Source organism: Cloeon dipterum, chromosome X (genome assembly GCF_949628265.1).
Source record: "Cloeon dipterum chromosome X, ieCloDipt1.1, whole genome shotgun sequence".
Lineage (NCBI taxonomy): Eukaryota > Metazoa > Arthropoda > Insecta > Ephemeroptera > Baetidae > Cloeon > Cloeon dipterum.
Genome location: NC_088790.1, coordinates 31,597,931 through 31,620,639, shown reverse-complemented (window position 1 = coordinate 31,620,639; position 22,709 = coordinate 31,597,931). Strand labels below are relative to the sequence as shown.

At 43.3% G+C, this 22,709-nt stretch overlaps 4 protein-coding genes across 4 annotated transcripts; 2 read left to right on the top strand and 2 right to left on the bottom strand.

The window, feature by feature from the left end:
- Positions 1-78: 78 nt before the first annotated feature.
- On the bottom strand, positions 79-5,701 carry eIF3b (eukaryotic translation initiation factor 3 subunit b). Its single transcript, XM_065493873.1, has 10 exons — positions 5,524-5,701; positions 5,152-5,347; positions 4,979-5,098; positions 4,603-4,789; positions 4,263-4,420; positions 3,405-3,597; positions 2,670-3,159; positions 1,742-2,163; positions 1,576-1,684; positions 79-534 (listed from the first exon to the last, which is right to left on the bottom strand). The coding sequence occupies exons 1-10, from the start codon at positions 5,657-5,659 to the stop codon at positions 437-439; spliced, it is 2,109 nt and encodes a 702-aa protein (XP_065349945.1). The 5' UTR covers positions 5,660-5,701; the 3' UTR covers positions 79-436.
- Positions 5,702-7,384: 1,683 nt separating this feature from the next.
- Positions 7,385-12,898, top strand: LOC135947420 (multiple inositol polyphosphate phosphatase 1-like). Its single transcript, XM_065496283.1, has 7 exons — positions 7,385-7,734; positions 9,422-9,603; positions 10,799-10,915; positions 10,972-11,122; positions 11,177-11,277; positions 11,334-11,443; positions 12,348-12,898. The coding sequence occupies exons 1-7, from the start codon at positions 7,419-7,421 to the stop codon at positions 12,799-12,801; spliced, it is 1,431 nt and encodes a 476-aa protein (XP_065352355.1). The 5' UTR covers positions 7,385-7,418; the 3' UTR covers positions 12,802-12,898.
- On the bottom strand, positions 12,882-15,892 carry Polr3E (RNA polymerase III subunit E). The gene is made up of 9 exons (XM_065496284.1): positions 15,717-15,892; positions 15,548-15,649; positions 15,365-15,495; positions 15,133-15,314; positions 14,917-15,083; positions 14,611-14,815; positions 14,353-14,552; positions 13,297-13,460; positions 12,882-13,240 (listed from the first exon to the last, which is right to left on the bottom strand). The coding sequence occupies exons 1-9, from the start codon at positions 15,786-15,788 to the stop codon at positions 13,051-13,053; spliced, it is 1,413 nt and encodes a 470-aa protein (XP_065352356.1). The 5' UTR covers positions 15,789-15,892; the 3' UTR covers positions 12,882-13,050.
- Positions 15,893-16,182: 290 nt separating this feature from the next.
- On the top strand, positions 16,183-22,703 carry LOC135946065 (uncharacterized). The gene is made up of 10 exons (XM_065494106.1): positions 16,183-16,297; positions 16,568-16,719; positions 16,777-17,076; positions 17,984-18,543; positions 19,574-19,783; positions 20,393-20,626; positions 20,684-20,899; positions 21,154-21,407; positions 21,846-22,239; positions 22,292-22,703. The coding sequence occupies exons 2-10, from the start codon at positions 16,596-16,598 to the stop codon at positions 22,667-22,669; spliced, it is 2,670 nt and encodes an 889-aa protein (XP_065350178.1). The 5' UTR covers positions 16,183-16,297; positions 16,568-16,595; the 3' UTR covers positions 22,670-22,703.
- The last annotated feature ends 6 nt before the right edge of the window (positions 22,704-22,709 follow it).

The window sequence follows — 22,709 nt, the reverse complement described above, 5'->3', positions numbered from 1 at the left end:
TATATATTCAGGTTTTTAAATGTAGGACAAACTATTTGACGTGTTTTTGATGGTGCAGTTCAATAAAAGAAATGACAATGAATTTTCCTTTCAAGTAACTAAAAACATTTTATTGTTCCAGACTCAAACTAATCTGTAGGGGGCATGGTAAATTTTTCCGTTCACCATTTCAAATTGACGAGTGCAAACAAAAAAGCGAATTGGAAGGAGCCAGCCGGGCGGCGAGATGGACGACTCGGCTTGGCTCATCCTCACAGTTTTAAATTACAATAATTAAACAAATAACCAGGGTGAGTGAACGAGTGCAACAATCAATGTTTTTAGTTGACAAGTGAGCGGCGGTGATGGGCTGTCAAGAGAGGCGGAGAGGCGGGCGCGGCTTGTGCTTGCTTGCCAAGGTTTCCAAGATGAATGTTTGACTGGACCGCGACGCCGACTACTCCTCGATCACAGTGTGCTCTTCCTTGACCAAGAATTCAATCTCCTCCTCCTCGACGTTCTTTGTGTCAGACTCCAGTTCGTCCGTGTCCACATCTTCAAAAAAATAATTCACAGTTCCAATGTTAAATTCGTTAGTCAAAATTACAAAAAAAAGAGAATTATTTAAATAACGGTCGTTTAAAGTAAAGAATGTCAGAACGAAAAATTGAGAATTCAGCGATTCATTTGTTTCTCACGATCTCTCGCGCGAGATTCGCGAGATTGGATTATGGCCACGCCCACTTTTCAGTCACAACACAACTAAAACGGCAAGATTCTGCTGAAATTGTGTTTGATGGGAAATTCATTGTCGGACGACAGTTAGAGAAGTGCAAAACGATTATTATTTCAGTGGAAAAAGGTAAAAATTGCCTGCAAATTGAAAAATTTAGGTTAACGCCTGAAGAATTTTGGTAAAATTCTTTCCATTCTGCCACTACCAACGAGCTGGGAACCGATTTTTAGCAGCTGAAGAGTTTTCCCATCGAAATACAATCGCAGAAACTCATTAATAGTTGTTAAAACCGTTAGAAAACAGGAAAAATCCGCAAAAATTCTTCGCTAAACATGCGAATGTCAGATTCTCCCGCGCAATTCAGCTGTTACTAGGCAACCGCGGGAGCTCTTGACGTGCTTCTGCGTAAACCAATCAGCGTCCAGAATCCTTTGATCAAAGAATTCTTGCTGCTTTCCCTGATTTCCGTTTCCCGTGTATTTCCCTATGAATTTAAACTGTTGCTAGACAACTGCAGGAGTTCTTGACGTGCGTCGAGGATTCTTTGAGTAAAGAATTTAATTCGTCGCTGACAACGCGCGAAAGGGGGTGTGGATCGCCGCCATATTGTATTCCCTCGGTTACGCCCCCTTCTCCTGTGGCCGATTTTGAATACCAAAAACCCGATCGTAGGCTACCAAGAATTTTTGTTTCCGTTTATGACTGAAAAAGTGGGCGTGTCCTGCAACCAATCAGCGCGCTCGCCTACGTCACGTGACCGTATATTCTCGCGAATCTCGCATTTTTTGCTCGATTAAGATGAAATTTGGTTTGAAGAATCTTTTTAGAGGCAAATTTTTTCCATCAAAAGAGAAACTTACTGTTACGAAGTTCAAGACGACGAGTTTTGGCTTCATTCCAAGCCGCGATGTTCTTCTGGCGGTACTCTTCGAACGTCTTCATCAGCTGGCAGCGCTTCTCAATAAGTTCCTAGATTTCACCTTTCTTTAGCAAAGCCGATCAGGAGAATAATAACCATTTGAATACCTTGGAAGCCCTGGTGGAGCGCATGCGATCCTTGCTCTCGAATTGCGGAGTGTACTTCTTAAGGTTCTTTTTGATCTCCTTCTGCTGCTTGGCGCTGAGCAGAGACGGCGGCCGCGGCCGCCACATTAATTGGCAGAAGCCGTCGATGTTGTGCTTCTTCAGCTTCTTGCCCTGGAATGACCAAAGCCAGAATCCGTTGTCCACCTTCTGTTTCCAGGAGGAGACGCCGGTGACGACGTATCGGCCGGTGGGGTCCCACTCGACGTCCGAGGCCGTGTAATGCTCTCCGGCGTTCATCACCACGAACTCGTTCGTGTCGATGAACTCGAGCGAGCCGTGCATGCTGCGCAGACCAGCCAGCACGATGAACTGCCCAGTCGGCGACCAGAACAGGTGGTTGCACTGCCTCTTTTCGAATTTCTCTGCAAAATGATTGAAAGACAATTTTTTAAATAATTCTTAAGCGCGCGCAACGCAAGAATTTTCTGGTAGCTACTACGCATGCGTCTTCCCTCTGACGTCACAGCCATGCTTCCAAGCTGAGAAAGCAGGCGACGGCAGAGACATCTGCGCATATCCAGCAAGAGCAGTCACGTGACTCCATTCCGGCCGAGAGCAAGCTTCTCCCCTCCACTTCCTCCTAGCAATGGTGCGCACTCCACTGCGCATTTCTAACTCCTCAGAGGGGGGGTATTACAAGAGTAGGGAGAAGCACGAAATGCTAGTGCCTGCTCTTAGCCAATGAGATTGCGGGATTGAGTCACGTGACTTCTAGAGCTGCCTGTGACCTTCTCTGCTCTAGCTAGATATTCGCAGATGTCTCTACTATCGCCTGAAACAGCTGTTGCTTCCCTCCCAGACACTTATTGAGCGCGGATTTCTCATTTGTTCTAACTCTGAATTCTTGAATTAATTTGAAACAACTCACTGAGCAAAGATGGAGGCTGTCCCTGCTTGACGCCGTAGAAACTAACGTTGATGCTGTGCTGGTCGCCGTGGATGATGGCAAACTTGGATCCCACCGGCTCCCAGGCGAACGCGTGGATCGGTTCCTTGATCTCGACGCTGTCCACCGGGATCAGTTTCTCGCGCATGTGGAAGATTTCGAAGTTGTAGTACATGCCGCAAAAGCTGACGCTGTACTTGGCGTCGTTCTTCTCCTTCTTGACCTTGGAGTAGCGGTCGACCTTGACGCAGAGGTAGTCGCCCGACTTCTGCCAGTGGATCTTGCAGTCGGCCACGTTGAACAGGTTGTTGGCACGCACCTCCTGCCTGCTGGGGATCTCGAGCAGGCACACGCGCGCCGGCACGTCCTTGTCCTCGGCCACCCAGTAGACAAGAATGTTGTCCGTCGGCGACCACGCGAAGTCCCGGATGCCGGGGATTTTGATGCTCCGCTTGTCCAGCAGACCGAAAGACTACAAAATTTAAAGGAAAACCGTGAATTATAGTTCATTTATGTTTAAAATAAGGACAAAGAGGTTTACAGGAGATTAATTAAGAGACAATAAAAAATAAAAAAGGGTTCAGGGCATCCCTCAGATAAAAATTTAGGCATATTTTTGTGGATTACAGAGTTTCACTCAAAATATAATTGTTTCATCGTGTAAGATGCCGCTTATAGGAAAACGGGATTAATAAATAAATAAAAACAAGTAAATACCGGTGTTTCGTAAACGCTGAGCACATCCTGGCCGATGCGAGCGAAGAACTTGTCGTCAGGCGACCACCGGAACACGGGCCACAGGGACACGCCATCTAGAGAGAACGACCGCTTCTCAGCACCAGTTCTGACGTCCCAAATGATCACGCGACGCTGATCGGACGGTCCGTCAGGAGAATATGTTACAAGGTATCTGTAAAAAAAGGGAAAAATAATTAAAAAACAAGTGACTTTTGCCCCATTTGTCAAAAAACAGCAAAACACAGTCCTCAGGTCACGCGACCTGAGGAAGGTCAATGACAACTGAGAGGAAAGGGTGAATAATTAGCACTGATTATCGACAATAATGTGCTTGAAATTAGTGAAAAAGCTTTAAAAATCGGCCTGGGAGCGGATCTCAGGTCGGGGTACCCTGAAAAAGGTCGTTAGGGTACCCCAGGTCAAAGCCCAGTCCAAGACCTGTCCGATGAGGGGTCACGGTCAACGATCGGACAAACGGCCGAATTTTAAGAAAAATAAAACAATTTTTTGACTTTTTCTAAAAATCGATTGAAAAAAATTCGTAAAAATTCGAAATATTGTCAGATTTTGTAAAACCGAAGACGGGTAGACGCGCCTTACCAAGGGGCATCGATTGGTACCCATATCGGCCACATCCGGCCCATAGGGCCCCGCCTGGGCCCCACAAACCAAAGTTTATAATGTCACAGATCGCGTTTTTCCAACTTGAAAAATTAATAACACAGCTTCTATGAGTCGCACAGTGAAAAACCAAAGTTCATCAGACTCGCCGTGAAAATCTGCATGTTTTAGGCCCCTTCGCCGCCCCCGACCCTAAGACGGAACTGAAATAATTACCTTTCACAGGGAGAGAAGTCAATGAGTTGCACTCCAGTGTGGCTAAACCTCATGATTTGTTTGAACTTTGGCCCGCCCCAGAGAGCGACGCCTCTTGCGTGGAAGGTGGCCATGTAGGTTCCTAACGGCGACCATCGCACATACGTTTCCGTCCAGTTCTAAGACAAATAAATTACCATAAATATTAAAAACAGAAACAAATCTTATCAGTTTCATTTCAACGCTCTGAGCACCTTTTTCAGAAAAGATTAAGCCTATTGTGCATCACAGAGTTTCACACAAAATTAATTTGTCATCCTGTAGGGATTAAATATTTAAATAATTATTAAAAGAGACTTACCGGTCGTTCCTCGACAACTGTCGGCTCGGGCGCAGCATTTTGCCAAATTTGAACCGTAGATCCGGACGAGCAGATGAGGCAGTACTGATCGTACGCGTCAGGGTCCAGCAGGTAATAGTGCAAATTGCCCTGGTCCTTGTACTCCTGAGGCTCGGGCACCGTCCACTCGTCAGGAATATTCGAATACCTAAAACAAAGAATTACCACAAAAATTAAAAACAAATAAGTCTTATCAATTTCAGTTCAACATTCGGAGCACCTTTTTCAGAAAAGATTAAGCCTATTGTGCATCACAGAGTTTCACACAAATATAATTTATCATCACGTAGGAATTAAATATTTAAATAATGCCCTAAAAATAAAAAAAACCACTCACTTTTCAAAGTCGCTGTAGTGGTTCACGAGAAAAGTATGTTGCTTATCTAGTTTGTAGTTGTTGGTCGCGTTGACGGCGTCCACGGCGTCGCTCGGATTCTTGTACTCCAAGAAAATGAACCTGCGGGAAGTTCAGATTAATTTTTAACCCTTTAAAACATGAATTTTTAGTACCCTTTGGTGACGTTTTTCTCGTCGGTGGGGTAGAACTCGTTGATGATGGTCCCAAACTTGCCGTACATCTTCTTGATGACGCCCTTGAGCTTCTCGAGACGCTCGGGCCCGACCTGCGGGGCGCCGTCCACCACGATGATGCCCTCATAACTGTCCTCCTCCCTCGGACGGTGAATCAAAAACTCAGCGAGCAGTTCTACGCACAGGAAACAAACAATAAATGGCCAGAAAACAATTTAATCGAGCCAAAACACTGAAATCTCGGCATTTTCGGCATTTTCCGGTGAAAGCTGCTGGGGGTTTGGCCCGGTAGCTGGTCGGGCCAGCCGGCGCAACGTGTTCACTTTGGACACGGAGAAAGCGGAGCCTCACCTTCGTCCGTGATGGTGTCCTCGAAGTTCTCGTCGTCGCTGAAATTCGGCTCGTCATCTCCGTAGCTTTCTGAGCGGTTGAAACGATTGTTTTCGAAATTCCGAGGGGATTTATCCCCTTCTTTCTTTTTTCCCATCTTGGAAACCTCGTGGGGCAATGGCGGAAGCAGCAGCAGCACACAGCCTAGACATGGCCAAATAAAAATCGATATTTAACATCGATATTTTTTCTGACGATATTTATCGATTTTTATCGATGTTTTTTTGTGGCTTAACATAGGTTATATAGGACGATATTTTAACATCGATATTTTTTCAGACGATATATATCGATTTAAATCGATAGTCAAAAACATTTGGTGATGTCTAACACAGCCGGCGCTCACGCTCACCGCTGGCTCGTCAGCATCAGATTCGGATACGGCGGCGCCAACTTAACACAAAATAAAGGGAAAAGATTAATTGAGATATAAATTGATTTGAAAAGCAAATATATTTTTAAATAGTTTAGTTTAAGTTTTTAAATGAAAATTTAAGGAAAAAATAGACGCTTAAAGCGATTTAAAAAGGTTTTGGATTTTAGTGAATTTTGTTAGGTTGCACAATTTGCGGTAAATTCTGTGGCTTTAAATGCACGAAACAAAGCGCGCGAAAGTAAAAGTACGGGAATGTTAACAGGAAAAAGCGATTTTGCAGCAAAGAGCGGAGACCAGATTCGCGTTTCAATTGTTTTCTAACGGTTAAAAACACAATGGCGTCGGAATTTTGAGAAAATTGCTTTCTGAATGAGCGTTGCTGGTGTTTTCTGCATGGATCGGCGAAATTAATTGATGAATACTAAATTATCAGTATTTTTTACCTGTTTCTAAGCGTTGTACCCTATCTTACGCCATATTTGCGCGTCGTTCGGTGGAATTGCAGCGAATTTAATACTTTTTTCGGATTAAGTCATGTACCAAGAATATAAAATGGAGTTTAGAGATGACAATTGATGTAATATTTATTTAAAAATTGCTTTAAATTATTTAATTAACGATTAAAAATCCTTCTTCGATTAGAAATAAATCTAAATATTCCTTGGTAAAGAATTTGGATTTTTAGATAATTATCAGCGGGTTTACAGAAAAAAATAAGCTGTTCAGAGCCGATTTAGACGGTAATTTTATAACAATTCTTAGAAATTCACTACAGTAAATTAGAAAAATGCAAAGAATGAAAATGTCGGAAGCCTTTTAATTTTATTAAATATTTTTTTTAACAGTTTTTCCTTAATTTTAGCATTGTTTTTTAACTGTAAAATAAAAAGATCACTTAAAATGCTTTTTATGACCCATATATCCTCTTTCTCTGCTACATATTTGGTAAATTATCCGCGGCAGCAGGTAGAGAGCGCGGCGGCCGGCTTCACGAAAATTCCTTCTCTGCTCCGCGGCGGCGGCCGCGTATCGTGGTGTGCTTCAGGGATCAGGGAGGGGGTTTCGGAGCAGTCGAAAATAATGCCTGTGCCGCTTCTCGTCGCAGTCAGTTAACAGTTTCTGCCCGGCGCGCCTCATCAGCTCCACGAAAGAACGAACGAACGCATCCGCTCGATTGATGCAGGTAATTAATTCAATAAGCGGTCTATTAATTGCAAAATTGGTTTCTCAGAAATGCAATCCGACTTTCGCGGTGAAACAGATTAAATTAATTTGCATCTCGGTGTGAGTTACCTGAGAAAGTGTGTTCACAGGTTGTAATTAGAGAAATTTACACCATTTAGCCGGGGGCTCTGCTACCAAAACGATTTATTTTTTATAAATTAAAAATAATTATCACATAAATTAAATTTAATTAACAAAAATCATCCATTTTTATTTTTACAGAAACATTTTTGAATTAATTTTAAAGAAAAACAAAATGTGGAGCGTGGTGGTGGTGGTTTGGGCCGTGGTGCTGGGACGGCTGGCGGCTGCGGCCACTCCCTACGTGTGCTACGCCTCGGACCAGGACCCGTACCTGCAGTTCGGCACCAGGACCGCCTACGAGTTCTCGACAGGACGAACAGCTGGCCCGGCGGGCCAGAGCGACGTCCGCGGCATTCCGGGCTGCAAGCCGCTGATGGTGTGGATGGTCGCTCGACACGGCGCCAGAAACCCCAACGGCGCCGAGGCAGAAAGACTCAGGCAGATTACAAAACTCAGGGACGAAATCAACAGGAACTACGAGGAAAGAAGTGAGTTTTCGTACCTGAAATTTATATCTGTGAGAGGAAAAGGGCCTGGGACTGTCTTTTAATTAATTAACGAAGCTTGAATATGAAACTTAAAGGTTTAGGAGGAATTCTCAGGTCGGGGTACCCTGAAAAAGGTCGTTAGGGTATCCCAGGTAAAATCCCAATTAAAGACCTGTACGATGAGGGGTCGTGGTCCATGATCGGATTAACGGCTGAATTTTAATAAAAATAAAACTGAAAATTTCGGCTTTTTCGAAAATTTGGTCGAAAAAAAATCGTAAAAATTCGAAATATGGTCCGATTTTGGAAAACCGTACATGGGCGGACGCTCTTTACCACGGGGCATCGATTGGTACCCAAATCGGTGCCTTCCGGCCCATAGGGCCCCGCCTGGGCCCCGGAAACAAAATTTGTAAATGTCACAAATCGCGTTTTTTATACTTTAAAAATTAATAACTCAGCTGCTATGGGTCGTACAGTAAAAAATCAAACTTTTTCAGACTCACCGTAAAATTCTGCGTCTTTTGGGCACTTTTGTTGCCCCCGCCTGCCCTCGCCTCAAAATCTGCGCAATTTTGAAATTTTGGTTAAATTTTAATAAAATTCGCATTTTGTAGCCACTTTGACGACGCCTGACGGGCTCTGTAATGGTTTTAAAAGAAAAACCTATTAAAGTTGAAAAGTTTAAATTAATAGCTTTCAGAATATGTGCAATTTAATCCTTTGGAAGCCATCAGGGTGCTCAGGGTACACCCTGATTTACTCTGAAACATCGTTTCGACAATTTAAAATTGTTTAGAATGCTCTTTAGCTTCTTTAAATCCTTTTTTTAGCAACAGAAAATTATCCTTCAGGTCGGAAAAAGGGTGCTTTTGAGTTTTGAGTAAAAGGAGAAAATTTAGAAAATAAAAATTGCACGGATTGTTAAATTTTTACTCTCTAATTATACTTAGAGACACCCCTGAGGTCAGATAAAACCTTCAGGTCAGGTGCAAAATCAATCCCTGGCGTCAGGGTAGCCCTCAAAAGTTCGATTTAATTAAATTTCTATTTTGTGACCACTTTAACAACGCCTGACGAGCTCTGTAATGGTTCCAATAATCAGATCTGCACACCACTGAAAAGGTCAAGTCGAGATCTTTCAGAATATGTGCAATTCTACCCTTTGAAAGGTACCAGGGCGCTCAGGAAACGCCCTAAAGTTGCTCTAAAGGTCAAATCAGAGTCATTTTCCTATTTTTTTCTGGATAAGTCTTATTTTAATCCATTTTAAATTATTTCTTGGACTTTTACTTTCTAATTAATTATTTCAACTTTCAAAAATTTATTTTCCACGCTGAGAAGAAGCAAATGACATTGTTCAGACAGGCAGGAATAACCTTTTACACCTCATTGCTAACAAATCCACTTAGCATTACACAGAGGCAGCAGCAGAATTATCATTTTGTAAACACATTAAGTCAAGAACTGGCAAGTAGAGCACGAAAAGAAATATGTGTGTGACTAATTCTAGAATTTATCAAACAATTCCAAATGATAAACATGCGTCTCTCACCACAAAAGAATTTCCGTTTCCACCCCTTTTTAATTTTTACTCACATGGTCACGCACCTTTTTTGTGCGTGACCAAAATCCAAATTGCCCCGAGCGGCCGGGACCGTCAATTTGTAATTTATTTAAATTTTAGACAGCAAACTGTGTCCGACGGACGCGCAGAACTTGCAGCAGTGGCAATACACGTTCAACTCGGCGGAGGAGGATGGAATTTCGCAGCAAGGCCGAGAGGACATGAACCTCATGGGCAAAAGGGTGCGCACCAAATTTGAAGAACTGTTCTCGGCGCAGGAGTACACCGAGCAGTCGTACGTGGTGAGTGAGATAAAAATTATAATAATAACAAACGCAGATTCGACCTCGAAATGGAATATTATTGTGGATAGCAACGCGTCAAAACAAAGTGTAAATACGAGCGGCTTTTTGAAAAATGTGTGCTTTTCGTTAATGAGACGGATCAATATGCTTTTTTTGGGTCAATGCTAGAAAAAAATATATTTAAACACACAAACACCCATTTTCCCAGATGAAATTTGGCCGGAGTTCATCACAAAATCACGAATTAATTTCTTGAGTTGTAACGAAGGTAGAAAAAACATTAACAAACAGCCTTTAAGGGGATCTCAGGTCGGGGTACCCTGAATAAGGTCGTTAGGGTACCCCAGGTAAAAGCTCAATCAAAGACTTGTCCGATAAGGGGTCGTGGTCGATGATCGGACAAACGCCTGAATTTAAATAAAAATAAAACCATTTTTAAGATTAAGATTTGGCCGGAAAAAATCGTAAAAATTCTAAAAATGGTCCGATTTTGGTAAACCGCACATGGGCAGACGCGCCTGACCAAGGGGCATCGATTGGTACCCAAATTGGCACCATCCGGCCCACAGACCCCGAAAAACACAAGTTTTAAATGTCACAAATTCCTTTTTTGGACTTTAAAAATTAATAACTCGGCTTCTATGGGTCGTACAGTCAAAATCCAAACGTTTTCAGACTCGCGGTAAAATTCTGCGTCTTTTCGGCACATTTGTTGTTTCATTTCAGGTCGATTTCAATCTTTCAGGGTGCGACCCTGACGAGAAACTGAAATTAATATTGTGGCCAACGTTAATTCTATCGAATTTATTTTTGCTTTTTTTTAAAGCAAACCAAGGGTAACCAAATTTGACATTTTCAAGTTGTGTCCAACCTTCAGGGTACGACCCTGACGTGACCAAGATATTAAAAATTTGCAGAATTCTAGTCAGATAAAAAATTTTCAAGTAAGGGGAAACTTAATTGGACCATTTGAGGTCAAGTTCAACCTTCAGGGTCAACCCTGAAGGTAAGGACACGAAAAATGTCCTGTCGATGGTCGAATTTGGTGTCGTTCCATAGGTTTTCGACACTGCCAAGTTCAAATTTGAAGTCAGAATTTAAATATAGATAAGTAGTAACCAGACATGTTAGAGTTTTAAAAATGTTGTGATTTTTTTGGGTCAATGATAGACAAAAATCAATTTTGTTACAGTTTAAACACACAAACACCCAGCGAGCCAAAATCAGCGCTGAGTCCTTTGCCGAGGGACTATTTCCCAGCACGCAAGTTCGATTTCAGTCCAATGGCAACAATGACACTTTACTCAAGGTAATTTTTATTAATTAATTTTTTCAATTTCTGATCTAATATAAATGAATTTGCAGAGTTATCACAACTGTCTGGCGTGGGAAGGATTGGTCGACGGCAATCCTGAAACGCTCAGGCCAATGGAGAAGTTTTTGGCCCTTCCCGAATTTAACCGGATGGTCTACGAGGTCAGCCAGAGGCTCGGCTTCAGATACAATTTGACCCAAGGTATTAACAATTTTAAAAAATTCCGATAAAATGGTAACTAAATTATTATTTCAGACACGATTCTCTACGCCTACGATATTTGCCGGTACGAAAAGGCGAATAATATTAAAATAGTTTCCCCGTGGTGCGCCCTTTTCACTCCAGATGACTTAAAGGTAATTCAAATTAATTTATTCGAGAATTATTAATTTTAATTTGCTTTAAAATTCAGCTCATTGAATATGCAGAGGACTTGAGGTTCTACCACAACACCGGATACGGAAATAGTATTAATTTGAGGATCGGCTGCCCCTTGGTGCAAGATATGATGTACAGATTTAGGTAAGCTGGTGATTTTTTACTAATTTCATTTAAAAACCAACTGGAATTACATTTGCGTACGTTCCTGAGGGTCGAATTAGGAAGGAAAGATAATTTTTTGGCCTAAAAACCGCAAGAATTTGTTGTTCGCTACTGCGCATGCGTCACCTCTGGCGTCACAGCCATGCTTCCAAGCTGAGAGAGCAGGCGACGGTAGAGACATCTGCGCATATCCAGCAAGAGCAGTCACGTGACTCAATTCCGGCCAAGAGCAAGCTTCTCCCCTCCACTTTCTCCAAGCAGTGGCGCGCACTCTTCTGCGCACGTCACAAGAGAAGGGAGTAGCAAGAATAGCACGTGATTGCTCTTGGCCAATGAGATGGCGGGATTGAGTCACGTGACTTCTAGAACTACGTGTGCGCTTCTTTGCTCTAGGGTATGCGCAGATGTCTCTACTGTCGCCTGCTCATTCAGCTTGGAAGCATGGCTGTGATGTCCGAGTGATGACGCATGCGCAGTAGCAATCAAAAAATTCTTACGTTGCGCGCGCCGAAGAAACGTGAGGTTTGCGCCTCTGCTCGCACGTAAAAAACGAGATTTTCGGCCAGAAAAATATCTACCCCGCCTATTTTGACCTTCAGGAATCGATTGGAACATAGCAAAATGTGGTTTTTAAATTATTGCTGGCATAGGAAGTAAAATAAACAAAAATAAACGCTAGATTTGAGTTTCTAAAATAGCTTAAACATTAAAAATACCTAATTTTGTGAAATTCGTAGCATAAAAATTAAATATTTGGCCATCAAACTGTAAAACCGCAATTATTTTAGAAAAAAACATGGAGGTTTTCATAAAAATTACAGGTTTTTGTGAGCCCTGGCTGTCTAAGGTTCTGATATCGTAAATTAAATTTTTAAATTTATAGAAACGTGGCCAACGGAGTGGCGGACCAACCATCGGGGGTGTTCTACTTCACTCACCTGACGTCAGTGATGACCCTGCTGGCTCGTCTGGGCGTCGCAAACGACCAGCCAGCGCCGTCTTACAACAACTACGCGAGCCAGACTCGGCGGCAGTGGAAAACCTCGGCCCTGGCTCCGTTCGGCAGCAACCTGATGGCCGTCTTCTTCAACTGCACGGGTTCGAGCGGCAGCGTGGACCAGAAGGTGGTGTTCTACCTGCAGGAGAGCGTGCTGCCGATGCCAGGGTGCGACGCCGGGCTGTGCACCTGGGACTTCGTCAGGGAGCAGTTCATGCCGCTGGCCGACGAGTGCAACGTGAACCGAACCTGCGCCGGCAAGGACGCCGCCGCACACGCGACCCTCAGCGTCGCAGCGCTCATTATTTCTCTTGTGGCCACTCTCGTTTCTCGCTTTTAAAAATATTATTCTCTAGTTGAAACAGAACTGAAGCTTATTATTATTATTATATGTGTACGAATCAAATAAATAAAGCGGACTGTTACTTAAAACGATTGTTATTCAACTAGTTTTAATTTGCCACAGATGGAATTCTGTCTGGTATAGAGATTTATAACAGTTGTCACCGATTCGCATAAGATTTTAGCAGAAATTATGTAAGGCATCCTAATTTTTGCGCTTTTTTTAAATTTGTTTAGGCACGGAGTGCTAGGAGCCGATGTCGGAGCACTGCGAGTCTTTTCTCGAGCGCGTACTGTTTTTTCTTTGCCGTCCAGTTTGAAGTTTGGCTTTCTTCGCGGCCACTTTGGCCTCGGCCGCCTCTTCCTCTTCCTTTTTTTCCTGGTGCCGAATCCTCGTGTCGAAATGCATTTTCTGCTTGTCAGCTATTTCTGGATAGCTACAATAAAAGAAAATATGAATTTTAAAATAAATATTTGATAAGATTGTCCGTACCTATTCAAAAACTGGGTGTCTTCCTCCAACTTGAACTTCCACCCAACTTTGTAGATTTTGTCGGCGATTTTCTTCAATATCTCAATGACGTCATCGGCCGGGATCTTCGTCATTTTGGCTAATTTCTTGCAAATCACGGCGTCATTTGTTTTGAAAGTCAGCAGCTGTGTTAAAAAGACGAATTTTAATGTTTTAACGTGCGAAAATTCCCGCAAAAGAACAACCTTGTTCAATGCCTCTGATGAGCGGGAAATCGATTGTTTTTGGTGTCTAATTGCAGGTAAAGAGTTAATCTATCGATTTATGATCGCAGAAACTCTTAAGAGTAGATTTAAACAGATTTAATTGCGGAGAAAAACACCAAAATCAAAGACTGCAGCAAGAATTCTTTGCTTGAAGAATTCTTCATTGGCTGAGAACGAGAACGCAACGCGCATGTCAGCAAAAATACAAAGCTGTTGTTAGGCAACCGCGGGAGCTGCTGCGACACGCGCGTTGCGGCAGCCAATCAGCATTCAAGATTCTTGGTTGCTTTCTCCGATTTAATTCGCAATGAAGTTCACAGAAAGCAGAGAAAATTCTTTGCTTTTGTAGAATCCTCGTCGCTGATTGGCTGACGAAACTGAAATTTCAGCAGTTGCGTTGCTAAGCAACCGTGGAAACTGTTGATATGCTTGCTGCGTCAGCCAATCAGCGTTTAGGATTCCTAAATCAAAGAATTTTTCAAATTTGCGTGTTTTCATTCGCAATACAATCGACTTCTGCGATTAGAAATCGATAAATATCCAATTTTTACCGGCAAGTAGACAGTTTTCTGCTCATTGGTAGCAAATTAAGAGATCTACAAGGTAATTAAAATGAACGGGGAACTTTTGGCGGCAAAAATTCGTTTGGCGAATTTCAGTTAAGTTCATATTCAGGTGAGAAATATAACTAGAATAAAATTTTAAACTTGTCAAACAAAAAAATGAACGATTTTAAAAGTTTAGAAGTCAAGTCGCTAAGGAAATAAAATAATAAACCAATTTAAAATCCAAAATAATCGTCTGCACTCACGATTTTGTCTCTGGCCGCTGCAAGTCTATCCCCACAGACTCCTCTGATGCTTGTGAACTCTTTATCGAAGAGCAGAGAGCTTTTCAAAACCCAATTTCCTTTGATTAAATCTGCAACTCTGCATAATCCAGAGATGATTTCCTGCTCTGAGTACGAGCCGCCCAGCAGGCGTTTCAGTCTTGAGAATTTTGTCAGATGCACTGAACCAAAAGATCATATTAGTTTTCGATCATTAGAGTAAATAAATATTTAAATTACTTTGCTTCATTCTCTCCTTAATCTGTTCGTTCAAGGGGAGTTTGCTCAGTTCGTTCGCGGACAAAATACTGTCCGCTTTCACTTCGTCCGAGATTTCGTTCGGCTGCGACGGACACAACACGGGCAAATACGACTCGGCAGTCTCGCAAAAGAAGTTGCTCACATCTTGGTCTGTCTGGTCGCAGTTCAGCTTTTCTCTTTCTCTCTGAAAGTTGAACAAAACGTTGATTTTATAAATTATATAAAATAACAACAACTATAATTATATAATTATGATTTGTGCCGCGGAAATTATTAATTCCTTACAATTGAATTAATGTGGGTGGAATCGAAGAACTCGGTATCGCACCACGGCTCTTCCTCCTGCATTTTCTGCTGGTCGGCTTTAACCTGGTTCGACTTGAGCTGCTTGGCGCTCTGCCGAGAAAACTTGACCGTCACTGGTTTTGCTGCCTCCACAGTGGGCGGGCCGCCTGAAAATTGGATTTTAAATCAAGCATTCTTCAATCAATCAGCACGAACCTTCTTTCTGCTCCCTTTTTTTCGTGGTGGTGTCCAGGTATCCGAAGGAAGGTTTCAAGTAGACGATTCCTGAGAGTGGATTCAGGTGTATGCCGTCGCTTTGTGCGACTGCGATTGCGAATCTCTCAGGATTTTGCGGCACCGCCAGTGAAGACGTCAATATTTGCGTCTCAACGAGGTTTCTAAATTATTTTTATAAGAATAAATGCAATGGAAGAGGACAAAATATTACTTTGAGGCATCAACACTGGTCTTTGGAGCTCCACTGGCGAGTTTTCGAGCCAAATCTCTGTTGAAATTGCTGCTTTCAACGTCCAGTTTCAGGTGCAGCTCGACCTTTTGCTGCTTTGGCTTTATCCGGGACTAAAAAAATAATATTGAGGCTTTTTCAACTAACAAGACTACAACTGAATACCTTCACGATTCTGTCACCGTCCAGATTGTTTATCAAAACGTTAGGGCTGGACTCGAACAGGAATAGCTGACCTGCAGATCCCTTGGAAAGATGGACTGGAATCTAAAAATTAAGTATAACGCCAAAATAATAAAAATTCTTTAAGAAAATTTTATTTTCGTCTATTTACCCTTTGAACAACGGGATCATCTTCCTCCACTCCATTCGTGAATGAATGCGGGGGCGACTTTTGCTCGAACATGGCTCCAGAAACAGTCCTAATTGGAGAAAATCAGGCCTTCAGCAGCACAGTCCAAGCAAGCTTATCCAAGCTGCAGGCACCATGCAGTCACATGCACTGTAAAAACGGTAAAAACAACATGAGAGGAGGCTGGAGGGGGCGTAGCACCAAAGGATGTAAACAGGGACTAGAGAAGGGAGCACGGATGGTAGCAGTAGAAACAGAGTTGGGGTACACCATGTCGAGCACCAGAAACGAGCCTTCAGTTATAATTTTGTGAAATATAAAATATTAAGACCGTTTCTGATGTCTAATATTCAAACTCAATAAACATCCGCCGGAACCAGTTTCATTATCTAAACTCCTCTCCCCACACCCCACTCTCTGTTTACATTCATTGGTGCCACACCCCCTTCGATGGTACCGGAGATCCAGCCTGAGCCAGCCGGCTTGAAATACCGAAAATACGACGATTTTTTCGCAATAATTACAGTAATTCCGAGAGTGTATCGAGTTTAAATTAAATCCAGGTAGGTGGCTTTTCGTTAATTTTAATCTGTCATGCGCTATTTGGCATCCGTTATGAAGTACCAGAGCATCTAATGCCGTGCATTGAGAACTCTCGTTTTATTTCATTCTTATCTTATCTCTGACTGTGAAGTGTGTATAATTTTGGCCGGTATGTTTTGCAAGCCTAATCTATTCTAGTACATAGGAAGATAATTTTCCCCTCCATTTTTACAATAAAAACTCAAGAAGCTTGTTCCAACTTTAAAATCGTCTGTTTTTCTTTATTTCAGCAATAATTATTTTTAATCAAAATAAAAAATGGCCGTGGACTTGAAGCTGCAGCTGAAACTGAAAACTCTGCTGACCAAGTTCATGGTGCATGACCACGAAGTGATCGACGACACGTGTTTGGAGAAGCTCCTGACGCAACTCTCCAAGGATGGTACCTATTACCAAAAATTCACACAAACCAATCTTTATTATTTTTTCTAATTTTAAGAGTACACTGCGGCGCTTCTGGACATTCAGGAGTGCCGTGCGTTCTGCGAGTGTGCGCTGCAGTCCTTCGAGAAGGGCGCCGTCGGAGACACGCTGCTCTCGTTCTCGCTGCGTCTGCACGGCCTGGTGATCAAGAACGAGCAGACCTTTTCCTTGGTCGAGGTGCGCGAGTCGACAGAGAGGATCACCTCGTCGCCTCGGTGGATCGTGACCAATAATGTCTCCATCCAGTTCTCCTTCGTCCAGATGGTGTCCTTCCTCCTCAGTCACAACGCCGGCGTCACATTTCTCGAAAACTCAGGTTTGAAAAGCTTAAAGACTTAAATATTAGCGTCGGCGCCGGCAAAATCGATGAAAATAGTCATCAGGTCGCGCCACCTGAGAAAAATCGGCGATAAATTTTCGCCAAATGTGCTCGAAATTACTGAAAAATCATTAAAAACGGATCTCAGGTCGCGGGGTACCCTGAAAAAGGTCGTTTGGGTGCCGCAGGTCGAAGCCCTGTCCTATACCTGTCCAATGAGGGATCGTGGTTGTTGATCGGAATAACGGTTGAATTTTAATAAAAAAAAACATTTTTGTAAATTTTTTCCGAAAAATTTTGCCAAAAAAATCGTGAAAATTCGAAAAATGGTCCAATTTTGGAAAACCGAACATGGATGGCCGCGCCTTACCAAGGGGCATCGATTGGTACCCAAATCGGCGCCGTCCGGCCCATAGGGCCCCGCTTGGGCCCCAAAAGCAAAAATTTGAAATGTCACAAATCGCGTTTTTTGGACTTGAAAAATTAATAAGTCGGCTGCTATGGGCCGTAGAGTAAGAAACTAAAGTTTATTAGACTCGCCGTAAAATTCTGCGTCTTTTAGACACCTTTGCTGCCCCCGCCCGCCCCCTCCGCCCGCCCCCTCCGCCCCCGTCGCCGCCAATGTCCCCGAAGTTTGCACAATTTTAAAGCTTTTCGGTTTATTTTTTATTTAAATTCGGCTGTTTGTCCGATCATCGACCACGACACCTCATCGGACAGGTACTCAAACGACCTTTTTCAGGGTACCCCGACCTGAGATCTGCTCCCAGGCCGGTTTTTATTGGTTTTTCAGTACTTTTGAGCACTTTTGGCATTTATTTGAATTAAAATTCTTCGTCGATTGCTGCGGAATTCATAAATTTGGCAATATGTATTAAATTATTAAATTTCGATGTGTGAATAGATATCTGGAGGACGGTGAAGAAGCTGTACGAAAAAAACAGCAGCATCTACGTGTCCCGCGAGTGCCAGACTTTCCTAAAAAATTTCATCATGAAAGCGAGCCCCTCGAAGCGTGAGTTGTGCAGCGAAATCCTTCAGGGTGCGCTAGACACCCTCGAAAGCAACAAAACGGACCTGAACGCGGCCGCCGACTTGCTAATTTCGGTGCTCGAAGAGACCTTGCGAGAAAACAAGCCGGGCGTGTGTGCCCTGGTGCGGCAGCGGCTCAAGCCGATTTGCAGTGACTTGTTGAGCATCGCGAATTTGGACAAAGTGGTGCTTGTGAAAGTGGCCAAACTGGAGCTGCTGCTGCTCTTCTGCGCGGTGCAGCCGACCGACGAGGCGCTGCAAGCGCTCGAGCACGACTCGCTCGAGCTCATCCGCCGGCTGGTGGTGCTCAAGGAAATCGCCACCGTGCAGGTCCTCACCGCCCACTGCCAGATATACTGGAAAATCGTGCAGCCCCGCGTGCAGTGCGTACACAGAAAGTACTCGTACGACGTCCAAATCGTCTACGTACAGGTTAGTTTCCTTTTCGAACAAATTTATTCCATTTTTTGCGAATTAAATACAGAGTTGAGGGAAAAATCAACTCATCAGAGCGTTCTCCGCGAGTTTGGAGGTCAATTTTATGGTAATTTTAGGTAAAAGGCTCGGAAAAGGGGGCGTTCCCTTTTTTCGGCATAAAAAATCCCCGAAAATCGAATTCTAATAAATTGTAACTCTTGACTGGGTTGAGATATCTCCCTGAAATTTTCACTATTCGACCTAGTTTTCGATCCTAAACAACTTTTCTATTTACAAAAAATCTGCCAGTCGAAGGTCAAGGTCACCTTTCGCGACCTAATTTAGAAAATTCAAAATTAAGGGATGATGTCACCCTCCGATTTTTTCGGGCTTCAGGGCTAAAATGTAGCCCATCAAATTCTGCACAAGCACACCAAATTTCAAAGCTTAAATCAAAACGGTTTTGCTGCAAATCGAATTTTAAAATTAAAAACCTGCTTGGCCACGCATGCGCAGACCGCCTCTCGTTCTTAAAGTAAATTTTATTCGCTTTTAATTAACTTAAAAACACCAAGAAGGCCTAGGGTGGACCTATTTATGTTGAAATCAACCTTCAGGGTCTGTACCTGACGTGGCCCTGAGATTCAAAATTGCGTGAATTTCCAATTTCATCGAATTAGGTGTCTTTTCATAGGTTTTCAGCACTTCAGAGTTCAAATTAAAAGACTAAACTGCCGAAAAATAATTCTGAAACCGGTTCTTGAAACATTTCTTCTTATTTTCTTGAAAAAAATGTTTAACAAGCATTTTTAAAGCTAAAAACTAACGAAAATTTTCAGTGTTTTACCTGATTAGGAGCAGAAATTATTATTTTACAATTATTAATCATAAATTATTGACCTTTTTGGTTTAGAAATGATAATCCTATCCTCATGAGGTTGCCAGGTCTAGTTTTTAGGCTTTAAAGTAAACTTAACATTCTTAATTTTTTTTTCTAAAATAGACGAACAAGCACAATTAAGTAATGCATTTTTTGTTTTTGTAGTTGATGCCTGTGATGAAAAACAAAAACGACGACATCGACATCAAAGAAGCCATCAAGAACTTCTTGGAGAACCTGTGTTGCTGCACGAGTTCGGAGACGCAGGTGGCCGGCTGCTACTTCCGCAAACTGTGCTTCAGCCAGACCGACCACCAGAAAATCGCCTGCAGAAGCATCCACTCCCTCCTCCAGCTCAAGGACGTCTTGGAAAGGGTTTGTTAATTCATTTTATTCATTTTTAACCTATTATTTTAAACAAGTTGTGGCAAAATGGGCGGAAAAATCGCGAAAAGTTGCCCTGGGACAGATCTCAGGGTGGTTTACCCTGAAAAAGGTCGTCAGGGTAGGGTAGGTGATAGGGCTTATCAAGACCTTTCATTCAAGACCTTTTGATTTAAAATTCATCAACCTGTCGAATTTTTGTGAAATTTTGAGTTTTTCCAAAATTTGGACGTAAAAAAATCGCAGTAATTCGAAAAATGATCCGATTTTGGAAAACTGCACTCGGGCAAACGTTCCTTAGCAAGGGGCATCGACTGGAGCAAAAATCATGGACCTTACACCCACAGGGCCCCCGCTGGGCCCCGAAAACTAAAATTTGCAATGTCACAACACGTTTTTTACCTTTAAAAATCAATACCTCGGCTCCTATTGGCCGTAGAGTAAAAAACCAATTTACTATATACTCGTGGTAAAATTCTGCGCATGTAAGACACCATTTCTAATCCCGTCCTCCCCCTCCGCCCCAAAAGCCCCTAATATCTGCACAAAAAATCCCCTGTTCTTCTGATTTTTTTTAATTTTTTATCGTTGTGTTTTCAGTCGACGAGTTTGAAGGTGTTTCGGGCGTTGATGTGCATCGTGGTGCAGCTGGTGAGCAGCAACAACAACGAAATCATCGAGATCCAGGAGAGTGGCTTGATGAAGACGGCTCTGGAGGCGTTGATCAAGATGATGGACCATTTCCACTTCACCTGGACCGAGAGCTTCGAGACGGTCGAGATTCTGCACTACATGCAAGATTTGCTCTGCGAGACTGCTCTGGAAGACCAACAGGTTAGTTTTTTATTTAACCAAAATCCCTTTAAATTTCTTGATTTCCTTTTTTGTCAGATCTGTCTTATCTTGCAAGTAATGCGACGGGCCGTGGAGGATTTCCTGCCGCCCAACCTGGCCCTGCTCACGAACACTCTGGAGGGAAATTTGCAAAACCTGGGGCCGCAGCTGTATAAATGTCTGCAGAGTTCGAGCTGGGAGGTGCGGGACAGCGCCCTCGAAGTCGTCGCAGTCGTAGCTAAAATCTCCATTGACAAGTTCCCAGCATTCCAGGTTAGATTTTTATTATTTACAAGCGGGGAAATTCATATTTTATGCAAACAGATTAAAAGATATCACTTCTGAGGGCTAGAATAAATAAATTGTGTAGTTTTCCGTAGCCATGGGCTAGTTGCCACTTCGCACCGCAGGTGGCGCTTTATATTAAAATAAAAAATAACAAATTTCAGATTAAATCCTGCTGTGAAGCATTTCTTGTAACTTAAATCAGTCTACGCCAATTGCTGAAGTGAAGATTTGATTTTTAGGACCACCTGATTCAGCACAGTCTGTGCGGTCAGGTCGTGTCGATGGCTCAGGGCGACTCGGACGGCTACGTTCGCAGCTCGGCGCTGAAATGCCTGTCGACCATGGTGGCCGTGCCGCACTACTGGGACAGGTGTCTCAAGGAGCAAAACGTGCCGCACCTTCTCACCACCATCCTCTGCCAGGACTCGGAAGGGCTCGTCCGACACCCTGCCGCCTCGCTTGCCACCGCCATGTTGCAGTACGACAGACTCAAGTAAGTTTTCCTTTCATAAAAGATCCATTTTTACCCTTTAAAATTCTGTAAGACAACCTTTTCAGGTATATTCTAACTTCTAACCTTCAGGGTACGACCCTGACGTTAACCTGAAATCGAAAATGTGCAAATCAATGGTCAAATTAAAATTTTCAGGTTCAGGGAAACTTAATTAGAGAATTAGAGGTCAGGTTTAACCTTCAGGGTCTGACCCTGAGGTTAGGGCACGAAAAAATGTCCTGTTGATAGTCGAGTTTGGTGTCATTTAATAGGTTTTCAACCCTGCTGAGTTCGAATTTGAAGTCAGAATTTTTGTATCGATAAGCAGGAACCAGAAATACTCAAATTTTTAAATTATTATCCACAAATTCGACCTTTTTTTGTTTTTAAAAGGCAGTGGTTATTAAAAATTCATGTGGCTTTTTTATAAAATTTTAGATCTGATGAAAAGGAGAATCTGTACCTGGTGATGGCGTCGGCGGCGGCGACGGACCTGCACTGGGAGGTGAAAGTAGGCGCCTTGCTCTTCTGGGAGACGGTGATGAAGCAGCAGCTGACAGCCCAAGGAATGATCGACGGCAAATTCCCCGACGTGACCTTCAGCAGCACGACGCGGCGGATCGTGACGCTGGACAAGCGCGAGGTGCAGAACCGGCTGCAGCAGGTGCTGAACGAGCTGTCGCGCGTCCGCTGCCTCTCGGTGCTGCTCTCCGCGCTCGACGACCCGGACCTGCACGTCGTGAGGAAGGCGGCTGAAATTGTCAAGCACTTTCTGCAGCAGCTCGACGAGCACGGTCTCTTGGTCAAAGGGACAAATTCGGAACAGCAAAACGTGAGTAAATTTTATTAAATTAATTGAGAAAATTATTTTATTTTCCATTCAGGACTCGATTGCGCAAGAAAAACCCGTCACCAAAGAAATTCCTGCGAACCGAGCGTCCGACAGCGACGTGGCGATGGAGAGCGCCAACAGCAACAGCGTGATCGACGGCATCGTGGGCGCGTCGGACCTGTCGCTGCTGGCGGCGGTGTGCCGCACGCAGCTGCAGGTGTCGGAAATGCAGCCGGCGGCGCCGCAGCAGGTGCTGCTCGTGTCGGCGGACGACTTCCTGAAGGCGGCCGGCGCCATGGACGTGGACCAGATCGTCAGCTGCAAGGAGGACTGGCTCTTCCGGACGCACGACCACCTCGAGAGCCTCCTCACGGACATGCTCGAGGCCAGGGATTTCCAACACAACACAAACGACATGGACTGCTACTGAATTTTTAAATAAAATTCCGTTTAAACCGTTGAAATTTATT

What these genes read in the sequence shown, in the direction of transcription:
- eIF3b (XM_065493873.1), bottom strand. Translation starts at nt 5,659, where the DNA reads ATGGGAAAAAAGAAAGAAGGGGATAAATCCCCTCGGAATTTCGAAAAC. An exon ending in CAGTTGTCGAGGAACGACCG is followed by an intron (nt 4,421 to 4,602) that starts GTAAGTCTCTTT and finishes TATTTGTCTTAG; the next exon opens with AACTGGACGGAAACGTATGT. An exon ending in TCAGCGTTTACGAAACACCG is followed by an intron (nt 3,160 to 3,404) that starts GTATTTACTTGT and finishes TAAATTTTGTAG; the next exon opens with TCTTTCGGTCTGCTGGACAA.
- LOC135947420 (XM_065496283.1), top strand. Translation starts at nt 7,419, where the DNA reads ATGTGGAGCGTGGTGGTGGTGGTTTGGGCCGTGGTGCTGGGACGGCTG. An exon ending in ACAATGACACTTTACTCAAG is followed by an intron (nt 10,916 to 10,971) that starts GTAATTTTTATT and finishes ATGAATTTGCAG; the next exon opens with AGTTATCACAACTGTCTGGC. An exon ending in GATATGATGTACAGATTTAG is followed by an intron (nt 11,444 to 12,347) that starts GTAAGCTGGTGA and finishes TTAAATTTATAG; the next exon opens with AAACGTGGCCAACGGAGTGG.
- Polr3E (XM_065496284.1), bottom strand. Translation starts at nt 15,788, where the DNA reads ATGTTCGAGCAAAAGTCGCCCCCGCATTCATTCACGAATGGAGTGGAG. An exon ending in ACGGTGACAGAATCGTGAAG is followed by an intron (nt 15,496 to 15,547) that starts GTATTCAGTTGT and finishes TTATTTTTTTAG; the next exon opens with TCCCGGATAAAGCCAAAGCA. An exon ending in ACCAGTGTTGATGCCTCAAA is followed by an intron (nt 15,315 to 15,364) that starts GTAATATTTTGT and finishes AAAATAATTTAG; the next exon opens with AAACCTCGTTGAGACGCAAA.
- LOC135946065 (XM_065494106.1), top strand. Translation starts at nt 16,596, where the DNA reads ATGGCCGTGGACTTGAAGCTGCAGCTGAAACTGAAAACTCTGCTGACC. An exon ending in ACAAGTTCCCAGCATTCCAG is followed by an intron (nt 20,900 to 21,153) that starts GTTAGATTTTTA and finishes TTTGATTTTTAG; the next exon opens with GACCACCTGATTCAGCACAG. An exon ending in CAAATTCGGAACAGCAAAAC is followed by an intron (nt 22,240 to 22,291) that starts GTGAGTAAATTT and finishes TTTTCCATTCAG; the next exon opens with GACTCGATTGCGCAAGAAAA.